This window comes from Pan troglodytes, chromosome 23 (genome assembly GCF_028858775.2).
Source record: "Pan troglodytes isolate AG18354 chromosome 23, NHGRI_mPanTro3-v2.0_pri, whole genome shotgun sequence".
Lineage (NCBI taxonomy): Eukaryota > Metazoa > Chordata > Mammalia > Primates > Hominidae > Pan > Pan troglodytes.
This window is the reverse complement of record NC_086016.1, coordinates 52606897-52617658: the sequence shown is the minus strand read 5'-3', so window position 1 is coordinate 52617658 and position 10762 is coordinate 52606897. Positions and strand designations below refer to the sequence as shown.

Sequence of the window (10762 nt, the reverse complement as noted above, 5' to 3'; positions counted from 1 at the left end):
CTGTACTCCAGCCTGGGCGACAGAGTGAGACTGTCTCCAAAAAAAAAAAAAAAAAAATTAAGGGAAGGACTGAAACATCGACCTGCCTTTCTATACGAACAGTGCCACAGTGTAGCCGAAGAGCACGTGGGAGGCAACTTCCACTTCCTGAAGTGTTCCCTGCGGCGGGCGAGGACAGAAAGCGACCTGGGCTGTTCCATACCCAGGGGAGTGGGGGATCCGGATGAGCTTGAACGCCCACAGCTGCCCTCTGACAACACCGAGGACAGGCACCGCATGCCCCGGATGAGCTTGAACACCCACAGCTGCCCTCTGACAACACTGAGGACAGGCACCGCATGCCTCTTCCTCAAGAAACACCACTGCCTGAAAGCACTCGTGCCCACAACCAACCAAACAGGATCTGGGGAAGCCTCTAAATCCATGCACCAATTGGCAGAAGTTCAGAGGAAAACGTTAACAGGTACAGAATCCCCACAAAGATGAATTTCCTGGGACAATCTACTTTCTTCAGAGATGAATTTCAGAGAAGATGGAGGGGAGGCCACTCTTTGGCACCAAGGGCTGCACGCCTGGGTGACAAAACCATGTAGAGAGGACGGACGGTGGCTGCAGAGCCTGTGGAGGGGCTGCTCTGTGTGGGGAGCCGCACCCAGGGCATGCGGAGGGTACTGGAGAGTCGGTTCAGGGGTGGTGGCCGCAGGTGTTTGCTTTATAGCATTTAAACTGTGCACTTGTTTTATTTTATTTTATTTTATTTATTTTTTTTGAGATGGAATTTCACTCTTGATACCCAGGTTGGAGTGCAGTGGCACAATCTTGGCTCACGGCAACCCCTGTCTCCCGGGTTCAAGCGATTCTCCTGCCTCAGCCTCCTGAATAGCTGCGATTACAGGCGCCCACCACCACGCCCGGCTAATTTTTGTATTTTTAGTAGAGACGGGGTTTCACCATGTTAGCCAGGCTGGTCTTGAACCCCTGACCTCAGGTGATCCTCCCACCTCGGCCTCCCAAAGTGCTGGGATTATAGGTGTGAGCCGCTGTGCCCGGCCTGCATTTGTTTTTTGTTGTTTTCTATGAATGTATTATTTTAGCTATTGGGGTATTTTTTAAGGGGACGGAGCCCAGAGGACTTGGTGACTGTTTTGAGCATGTGGGGGTGAGCTGGGTGACTCGTCCCCCAGGCTCTGACACAGGAGCTGGGAGGATGAGCAGATGTTTACCACGGCCAGTGTGGTGGGACACACACACCTGAGAGCCTGGGACTTGGCCTCCACCCTGCTGGCACCGTCCCTCAGCCTGGGCCACGCCCTGCTGCAGTAACACCCAGTGGGGCGTCAGAAGCACAACGTCCTTCCAGGTCTTTATTGACGCCAGGCACAAGTTGCCGTGAGGGGTGGCGACCCTAAGGGGGTGAGTGGGGTCCCCCACCGAGGTGAACCCTGATGGCGGCTGTTTGCCCAGGGCCAGGCCTCTCCAGGCAGGCGGAGGGCCAGGCCTGGGTCCAGCAGCAGCTTGGGTGGCAGGAGGGTCACCAGCTCAGGATGCCAGGGCAGTACTTGTCAATGAGCCCCTGGTAGTAGGGCCGCAGCTTGTCCACGTCCGGCAGGTCCGGGCACTTGGTGTAGAGGTCGAACTTGCTGCAGCAGGGAGGGGCGGTGAGCCCCGTGAAGAACCCCCAGGCCCCCCACCCAACCCCCTCTTTCACTCCCACAACACCCCTCGGCGGGTAGCGGGGCGTACTTGAACTCCTGTACCCAGGGCAGCATGGCCAGGTCCTGCTGGCTGCACAGCTGCTGGTAGTCGCGGCCCGTGTGCCAGGGGTAGAAGGAGTGGAACCGGATCATGTAGAAAGCCTGCGGGCAAGGCCACCCAGCAGCTCACTCGGGGCTGCAGGACCGGGCCTGGTGGACGGGCTGCGTTGCCCCTCCCCCCACCTACCTCAGGGGGCAGTGAGAACTTGTTAAACTTCATCACCTGGTACATGTACTCTGTGGGGAGAGGGTGTCACCAGCAGGCACCACCTCTGCCCCACCGCCCCCCACCGTCCCCCACCGCCCCCCACCGCCTCTGCCCCACCGCCACCCACCGCCCCACTGCCCGCCTCTGGCCTCACCATCATGGCCCCAGGACATGAGGACCCTGTCGAGCCCGCAGTGGGGCTGATACATCCCGAGCTCTGTGCTGCAGTGAGATACCAGGGTGAGGAGGGCTCAGCAGCCGCCCAGGGAAGGGGGCCCAGCCCTCGGCAGCAGGGAGCACCTGTATCGAGGATCCTGGAGGTCAGGGTTGTCCTGGAAGGTGGAGTCGCAGAAAACCACGGAGGCCTGCGGACGGCATCCGACGGGGAAGGTGTCGCCGACGACAGCCCACTGCAGAGGGACAGGAGGGACAGGAGGGACGGGCGGCCATGGGGTGAGTGGGGGAAGGTGTCGCCGATGACCGCCCACTGCAGAGGGACAGGAGGGACGGGCGGCCATGGGGTGAGTGGGGGAAGGTGTCGCCGATGACCGCCCACTGCAGAGGGACAGGAGGGACGGGCGGCCATGGGGTGAGTGGGGGAAGGTGTCGCCGATGACCGCCCACTGCAGAGGGACAGGAGGGACGGGCGGCCATGGGGGGAGTGGGGGAAGGTGTCGCCGATGACCGCCCACTGCAGAGGGACAGGAGGGACGGGAGGCCATGGGGGGAGTGGGGGAAGGTGTCGCCGATGACCGCCCACTGCAGAGGGACAGGAGGGATGGGTGGCCATGGGGGGAGTGGGGGAAGGTGTTGCCAATGACCGCCCACTGCAGAGGGACAGGAGGGATGGGATGGACAAGAGGGACGGGAGGGACAGGAGGGACGGGCAGCCATGGGGGGCCGTGGGGGGAGGGGGGGAAGGTGTCGCCGACGACCGCCCACTGCAGAGGGACAGGAGGGACAGGCGGCCATGGGGGGCCTCGGGGGGAGTGGGGGAAGGTGTCTCCAACAACCGCCCACTGCAGAGTGACAGGAGGGACAGGCGGCCATGGGGGGCCGTGGGGGGAGTGGTGTGGGGGGGCCGTGGGGGGTGCACTGGCCTGTCCCCCAGGTAGTATCCCAGGCCAAGCACCGAGGCCACCAGAGGGACAGGCAGCCGTGGGGGGGCCGTGGGGGGTGCACTGGCCTGTCCCCCAGGTAGTATCCCAGGCCAAGCACCGAGGCCACCAGAGGGACAGGCAGCCGTGGGGGGGCCATGGGGGGTGCACCGGCCTGTCCCCCAGGTAGTATCCCAGGCCAAGCACCGAGGCCACCAGAGGGACAGGCAGCCGTGGGGGGGCCGTGGGGGGTGCACTGGCCTGTCCCCCAGGTAGTATCCCAGGCCAAGCACCGAGGCCACCAGAGGGACAGGCAGCCGTGGGGGGGCCGTGGGGGGTGCACTGGCCTGTCCCCCAGGTAGTATCCCAGGCCAAGCACCAAGGCCACTCCACCCCCGCCTTGCCTCAACATGCAGACCTCCTCACCCTCCACTTCCAACTCTTACCTGGGGCTCCCCGAACAGGGCCAGGACCTTCCCCAGGTCGTGCAGGAGCCCGACGAGGTGGAACCAGTCTGGGAGGGGGATGGACAGGGCAGGTTGGGGACTGCAGGGGCCAAGGCAGAGGATGAGCAGGTTTGCGGGGCTGAGAGCCAGGAAGGGTCCAGGGCCTGCTCCCTAACCCAGGCAGGGCTGCTGGAGGAGGCCTGGGCCCACTACTGTCCCCTCCCACCCTACAGGCTGCTGCATTCTGCCCCTTGGAGGCAGCACCTGCCCCCCTGCAGCACAGCCAGGGCTCACCCTTGTCTGGGTGGGCCTTCCGGATGCCCTCCGCTGTCTGGAAGGCATGGAAGGAGTTGGGGAAATCTACGTCCGGGTCCGACTCATCCACCAGCCCATCCAGCAGGTCCACGGCCTCCATGACTGTCATTTTCTTGTAGGAGAAGCCCCCAAACTGGGCATGCTGGCGGGGAAGGGGAAGGCAGCGTGGCCCAGGGTCAGCAGGCCCACCACACAGGCCTCTCCATCCCCTCGGCGCCTGCTGGGCTCATGGGGCTGAGGGCAAGGGTCCCTCCGCGTTTGCACGGGGCGGCAGGAAACGCCTACCTTGCTCCTGACGAAGTCCACTGTCTGGTGCGTGTGCATGAGCTTGTAGGTGGTGAAGACACGGTCCAGGAGGGGACCTGACTGCAGGCCGGAGGGTCAGTGGCACCACCCCCACCCTGCACACGAGGCCCCGTGCCTCCCCTCTCCCAGGCAGCCTCACAGGGTGTGATGGGGGTGGGAGTTCCCACAGGGCACCCCCTGGAACTGTGTGAAGGGCAGGTGCTGCTCCCCAGGGTGTGGATGGGGGAGAAGGGGGGCAGGACGGCAAGGTACTCACCGTGTAGTTCCGGAAGCTGGCCTTGTCTTTGGCCACCTCTGGGTCCACATCAGGTCGGTAGACCAGGGAAGGGTCTGGGCCCTGGGTAGGTGGAGGATTGAACCTATTTCACCATCATGTCAGCTCCACGAGGAAGCACAGACATTCCCAGGGTGGCTGCAGACTCCAAGCCTGCCTCCGCTAGAGGGCTGGTGGGTGACACGCGAGGACACAGCCTCTCCCGCACCATCATCCCAGCCCCTGCCCTGGCCTCAGCGAGTCCCAGGAGCTCTCACTCCCAGGTCCTTATCTGCAAAGCGAAAGTCAGCAGATGTCTGCTTCCGGGGTACAGGGGACACCACACCTGAGCGGCACCCATGGCCACCCTTGAGGGGTGGAAGTGGCTTTGGGAGGAGACTGAGTCCACAGGGAGCCTGGGGGTCGGCAGCCGCTGGCTCTTGCCCAGCTGGACGGAGGAGGAGGGCTGGCCAGTGCCAGCTAGAAGAGGGCAGGAGCGGCTGGCCACCAGGAGAGCAGTCAGCAGGGCCTCTCTGCATGGGGTCTGGGTACTCACCACCGTCACCTTCATCCTGAGAGGGAGCGGCGCTCAGGTGGCAAAGCACAGGCTGGCGAGTGTGTCCTTAGCCAGGCTCCTATATACACCCCAGGTTACATAAGCGACTGCGGTAATAAGTGACCATCCACCCTCCTCCCGGCCTCAGGGAGTTAATGTGTCAGCACAGCAGCAGCCCCCAGCAGTCCCACATCCTCTGGCCCTGACTCAGCCTCACTCCTGTCCCGAGCCGCTGACCTGCTTAGGGTTATCTGTGGGCCCAGCCTCCCACTTGGGCCCTGGCTTTAGACCCCTCTGTGGGGTCCCACAAGTAGGGGCAGACCCAAGACCCCACCCTCAAGCACACGCCCCCTCTGCACCACCCCTTCCCCGGCTGACCCACTGGATCTCAGGAGGTGAAAACTTGTCCCCAGGCCCCCCGTGATTCTGGGTGGGGCAGGGGCTTGTTAAGAAAAGGTGATTCTGAGGACTTGTTAAAATGGTGAGAAAAGCTTTATTCAAGAGAGTGGTGAGAGGAGCTCACCTCCGAATTCAACAACCACAGCTGGAGATTGATGGCGTTGGAGGGGTCAGCGGATGGGAAGTTGTTAGGGCGGCCTTCGAGGGTAGGGGGATTCTCACTGGAGTGGCTCAATGAGGATCTTGCAGGAGGCCGGCAGGGTGATGAGATCAAGGGTGGGAGATGAGGAATGGGATCAGATATCAAGGGTGGGTAATTCTCCATAAACTGATTTAGAGGGTTCTTGCTAACACCGGGGTCGGCGGGCCCAGCGAGGATGGGGATGGGGTCAGGCCTCATCGAGGAAAGGACTCAGGGGCACCTGCCTAGAGTTCGGCCACAGAGTGTGTCAGGCTCTGGGAGAGGGGCCTCACAGAGAGTTGGAGCAGGCACGGAACCGCCAACACCCGGGCCGCCAACGCAACTTCCCATGCATGGGCCCTGCAGGCACGGAGGACACCGTGAGAACAAAGTGCCCGCGGCAGAGCTGGCGTCTTGGAGCGTGGCCAGGGAAGTCTGGGAACAGCAGTCGGCTGGGGCAGGAGAGAGGGCAGTGGGGTGCTGGGGCCATACCTAGGGCTGTGAAGATCAGAGTTCTGGGCTTCAGGGGTCAGGCAAGAGGGCTGTGGGCAGCTGACCTGACTCAACAAGATCCTGGCACACCTGAGAAGCAACTGTGAGGAGAACCCAGCGCCCCCCATTTAAACGGCACCTGCCCCACACTCTCCTTCGTCTGACTTCTGTGGCACTCAGCACCCCCTGCCACTCCACCACCCACTTATTCTACCTTCTACGTTTGTCTCCTTCTATCTCCCCGTAGAATGTCAGCCCCTGGGGGGTCAAGGCTGTATCCTCACGTGTCCCAACACGCGTAGGTCACGTGCTCAGCATGCACTGGCCAGAGGGATGCAGACAGGTGCCTGGGAGGAGGCTACGGCCATCGCCCCGAAAGCAGGTGGTGCCTGGGTCAGGAGAAGGTGTCTGGATAGGTTCAGGAGGTGGGACCGGGCGGGATTCAGAGGAAGGTGTGAAGGAAGAGAGGAGGTTTTTTTTTTGAAACGGAGTCTTGCTCTGTCATCCAAGCTTGAGTGCAGCGGCGCCATCTGGGCTCACTGCAACCTCCACCTCCCGGGCTCAGACGATTCTCCTGCCTCAGCCTCCCGAGTAGATGGAATTACTGGCATGTGCCACCACGCCCAGCTAATTTTTGTATTATTACTATTTTTTTTTTGAGGCAGAATTTTGCTCTTGTTGCCCAGGCTGGAGTGCAATGGTGCAATCTCAGCTCACTGCAACTTGAACTCAGGTTCAAGTGATCCTCCTGCCTCAGCCTCCTGAGTAGCTGGGATTACAGTCATGTGCCACCACGCCCGGATAATTTTCTGTTTTTAGTAGAGACGGGATTTCACCATGTTGGCCAGGCTGGTCTTGAACTCCTGAACTCAGGTGATGTGCCTGCCTTGGCCTCCCAATGTGCTGGGATTACAGGTGTGAGCCACGGGGCCCGGCCGAGCAGAGGTTTTGGCCAGAGCAGCTGGAAGTGGTTGCTGGGGAAGGTGGGGGTGGGTGCAGGTGCTGCTGGGCCTCCGCGTGATGGTGTCAGGTGGGTCTGATTTCGCACCCGAGGCGACGCGGAGGGTTACAGCAGGCGGCCTTCTGACTACAGGGCATGAGGAGGATAAAGGCTTTCCTGGAGGAGGGAACACTTGGCCCTGACCACAGGCAGGCCCCAGACGGGGTGCCAAGCTGGACTTTGCCCAGGCAGGAGAGGAGACGTCTGGGAGGGTTTTGGCTGGGCTGAGTAGCAGATGCTGAGCTCCTGACCCCCCAGCCTTGCCCCAGGGCCCCCTCCTTCACTCCCCATGCCCCTCCCTCTGTCCTCATGCCGTGTGCTCTGCTGACACCCTTCAGTGGTCACAGGGCACAGGACTCTGAGGCCGAGGCCCCTCCACCCTGCAGCCTCTCAGCAGCCACGCCTCCTGTGCACCTGGGGCCTTGGCACTCCCAGCTCCTTCCCCTAGGGAAGGCCTGCTGTCCTCAGACCTCACCTGACCCAGTGCTTCTCCCAGGGAGCTGGCCTTGACTGCCTCGCTGTGCGGCCCACCACCCTGACCACCTTTGCTGCAACCCTAGTACATCTCTCAGTGCACGGAGGCCTCCACAGGGCAGGACTGGCCTAGACTGTTCCCACAGGGCCTCATGGAGTACAGGTCAGTTACCTGGACTCGGCAATCCCTGAGCTCAGGGAGCAAGCACAGGGGCGGCGCCTGGGTGGGCGCTTCCAGGACCCTCCCCCTTGGAGGTAGGAGCTGAGGGGCAAGCTCTGTGGGGGAATGTCCTGAGCTCTGCTGCGGCCTCTAGAGTTGGGGTGATCATGGCGACCCTCGTGGGATGGCCGAGAGGGTGACCCTAGCAAACATGTGCAAATTAAATGCTCAGTGTTCGCTAAGTAGCAGAAGGAGCCCTTTCTGAACCCCGTGTTCTGCTGGACGGTTGGGAGGCTCCAGTGGCAGGCACATGTGAGTCCCCCGTCCCCCCAGGGAAGGACACACACCAAGTCTGTGCACGCCGGCAGTGGTTCTTGTTCTTGCTGTCATTTGGGCCTGGGCTGCCCTCCCTGGCTCTTGGCAAGTCACCCTCTGCCCCCGCACCTGGTCCCACTGGGTCCCCAAACTGGGTGGTGGTGGGGCGCCTGTGCTGCCTGTGGAGCCCCACCCTTGTCTGGCTGCCAACAAGGGTCTCACCCCCTTCAGGTGGGGGGGGGTCTATTTGGGCTGGGGGATCTTGCCCCACCCAGCCCTGCCCTGCCCTGGGGTAGAAAGGGGTGTCCCTGTCCCAGAATGGTTTGGGGTGGCTCCTGAACTGCTGAGTCCCCCTCCCTGGCCTCCCACAGGGGATCCAGGTGGAGTCTCCATGGCCACCTCGGTCTGGGCTCCAGGGTTGGCAGCTGGAGCCACAGAGGTCCCTTCATGACCTCTGGAGGGCCACCATCCTTCCCTTGCCCAACCCTGGGGGCTACAGCATCCCACGCTCCCCCTCCTGTCCCAGAGGCAGGCACGTGGAAGGGCTGGTTGTGCATGAGAGCAGGAACAGCCCAGGCACAAGGCCGGGCTTCAGTCTGACTGGACCAGCAGCAGAGGGGCCACTTCTGGCCAATTCAGCCTCTCCCCCCTGCTCGTCCAGACATGGCCCCGTGTGTTCAGGGCCCAGCTTCTGCTCCACGTCTCTGGGCAGACACCTCCTCTCTGAAGCGCTTAGCATCTGGTGCTGCCGCCAGCTGTGTCTGGCAGCTGTCCCCCAGGGGGTCACAATTTCAGGGTGTTTAGGCTCCTTGACGTACCAGCACTGCGTGTAGACCAGCCTAGGTTTACGTGTGCAAAGCCGTGCAGGTATCGTTGCTGCAGGACCTGCTGTCTGCAGCTCCGAGGGACTGGGCTTCAGATGGGGCTCAGCTGCAGCTCTGGACGGGGGCACAGCACCCTGGCTGGGATGGGCAGGGGTGTGGCCCGGCCCCACCTCAGCCATAGCTGTGGGGGCTGCTGGGGTCCACAGGAGCTGAGTCCTGCCGGCCGGCCGGTCCCATGAGTTGCCACAGGCGGTGGCTGAGATTCTGCACCTGGCAGGTGCCCAGCACACAGCCCACTCGCAGGAGCTGGGCTTGGGTCCTGCGGGGGCCCGAGTGTCTTCGGGGGCCCGAGTGTTGGCGGCCACCATCCCGGAGAGGCTGACCCATAGCAGGGGCCAGGCCGGCACCCCTCTGTGGCTGGAGGGCCTGGTGAAGCTTCCAGACCACAGGTCGGGGTGCGGGGTGCCTGGGCTGCAGGCTGCTGGAAGGGCTCCGGGCTGGGGGCTCCCTGCAGAGGCAGATGGAGAATGTCAACCAGATGGCTCAGCCTTTCGGAGAACTCACACCTGCCCACTTTTGCCTCTACACAGGCCTGGGTCACTGCCAGGGGAAGCCCACGGCCCCCATCCACACACAGCCTGGAGCACGGCCAGGGGAAGCCCGCGTCTCCTCTGGGCTTGGGCCTGGGACCATCTCAGTGGCCCGGGTCACGAGTCCCGGGAACCGGCACCTCCTTGGCCAAAGGGCACCCCGGCGGCCCAGCCTCTGTGGGTCACCACTCTCAGGGCTCAGGGTGACTCGGCTTCTGCCCTCCCTTTAGGGTGGTCACAGGCCGGCCAGGGATACCGCCAGCCTCCCCTCCCCCAGCAGACACCCCCAGAAGAGGGGCTGCTGTACCCATGTGTGTGGGGAGGAGCAACTGCCCTGTGTAGGGAGGCAGAGAAAGAGGGGCCTCTGGCCCTGCTCAGGCGCTCCTGAGCCTGGGGTAGGGGCCTTTGTTTGGGAGGGGAGTCCTAGCAGCAGGTGGAGGCGTGGAGGGAGGGCGGCCCCGCGGCCCCCCGCACTCTGCTTCCCTGCGGGGGCCAGAGGGGTTGGCTGGCCCAAGACCAGGACTCACCTGGGTTTGACGGGTCGCGGGTCCCCGCCCAGGCTGCGGGACAGCGAGCCAGGGAGCTGCAGGCAGAGGAGGCTGATGCAACCCAGGGCGGCCGTCGGGATCCGGGCCATGGCGGGCGGGGCTGCAGGGGCGGGGGCGGTGAGCCGGGCACGTCGGGGGCAGCCTGAGCCGCGAGCCACCCCCTGCGCCGGCACCTCGGGGAGTCCTCCGCGGACGGGGCGCCGGGCGTGGGCGTGGCAAGCTGGGCACGGGCGTCCGTCGGGGCGCAGGCCTCGGGCGCGAAGCGGGCAGCGGGTCTGGGGTCGGCCGCGGGTCCGGGGCGCAAGGCGGAGCGGGCTGGGCGGGTTGGGGGTCCTGCCTGGAGCGGAGTCGCGGCCCGGGATGGCACCTCCAGAGCTGAATACGTAGCCTTTCCAGCAAGGGGCGGAGCCGGATGCACGGACGGGGCGGGGCGCCCCTCCCCCGGGCCCAGCCACCCTCGGGGCGGGGAGGGGGCTGCGGCGAAGGGGCGGTGGAGGGGCCTGTCCCCGCTGGGAGCGCTCGGCGACCGGCCCGGGACCGCGGGACCGCCAGCCTCACTCCAAGCGCCTTCTGATGGGGACGCAGCGCCGAGCCTGCGGGGGCCGGACTTCCCCAGGCTGAAGCGGGGTTCTGGGGGGCGAGCCGTCGTCCGAGCTGATCCCACGGCTGGGGCGGACTCGGACCCGACGGGGCCCACCCCGTCAACCACCTCCCGAGTCCGGGCGGTCCCACCCTCCAGGGTCTGACCCGGTGGACCCCGGCCCCCCAGCCTGACCAGCAAGTCCGCGGGATTCCGCAGCGGGCTGGCCATTCCGCTCTCCTCTGACACGGTGCCCCCAACCCC

General features: G+C 64.0%; 2 protein-coding genes across 3 annotated transcripts; both read right to left on the bottom strand.

Annotated features, from left to right (window-relative positions):
• Positions 1-1350: 1350 nt before the first annotated feature.
• On the bottom strand, positions 1351-5569 carry MIOX (myo-inositol oxygenase). Of its 2 annotated transcripts, XM_024352610.3 has the most exons (11): positions 5459-5569; positions 4936-5014; positions 4383-4463; positions 4106-4186; positions 3800-3962; positions 3506-3573; positions 2263-2372; positions 2117-2184; positions 1942-1991; positions 1744-1856; positions 1351-1640 (listed from the first exon to the last, which is right to left on the bottom strand). In XM_024352610.3, the coding sequence occupies exons 2-11, from the start codon at positions 4948-4950 to the stop codon at positions 1532-1534; spliced, it is 858 nt and encodes a 285-aa protein (XP_024208378.1). In that variant the 5' UTR covers positions 4951-5014; positions 5459-5569; the 3' UTR covers positions 1351-1531. The 2 variants fall into 2 exon arrangements, with proteins under 2 accessions (XP_024208378.1, XP_016794983.1); XM_016939494.4 differs by lacking the exon at positions 5459-5569 and having other exon boundaries at positions 4106-4182; positions 4936-4951.
• Positions 5570-6809: 1240 nt separating this feature from the next.
• ADM2 (adrenomedullin 2) lies at positions 6810-10330 on the bottom strand. Its single transcript, XM_024352611.3, has 2 exons — positions 9898-10330; positions 6810-9288 (listed from the first exon to the last, which is right to left on the bottom strand). Exons 1-2 carry the CDS (start codon positions 10005-10007, stop codon positions 8952-8954), a joined length of 447 nt encoding a protein of 148 aa, XP_024208379.1. The 5' UTR covers positions 10008-10330; the 3' UTR covers positions 6810-8951.
• Positions 10331-10762: the final 432 nt, after the last annotated feature.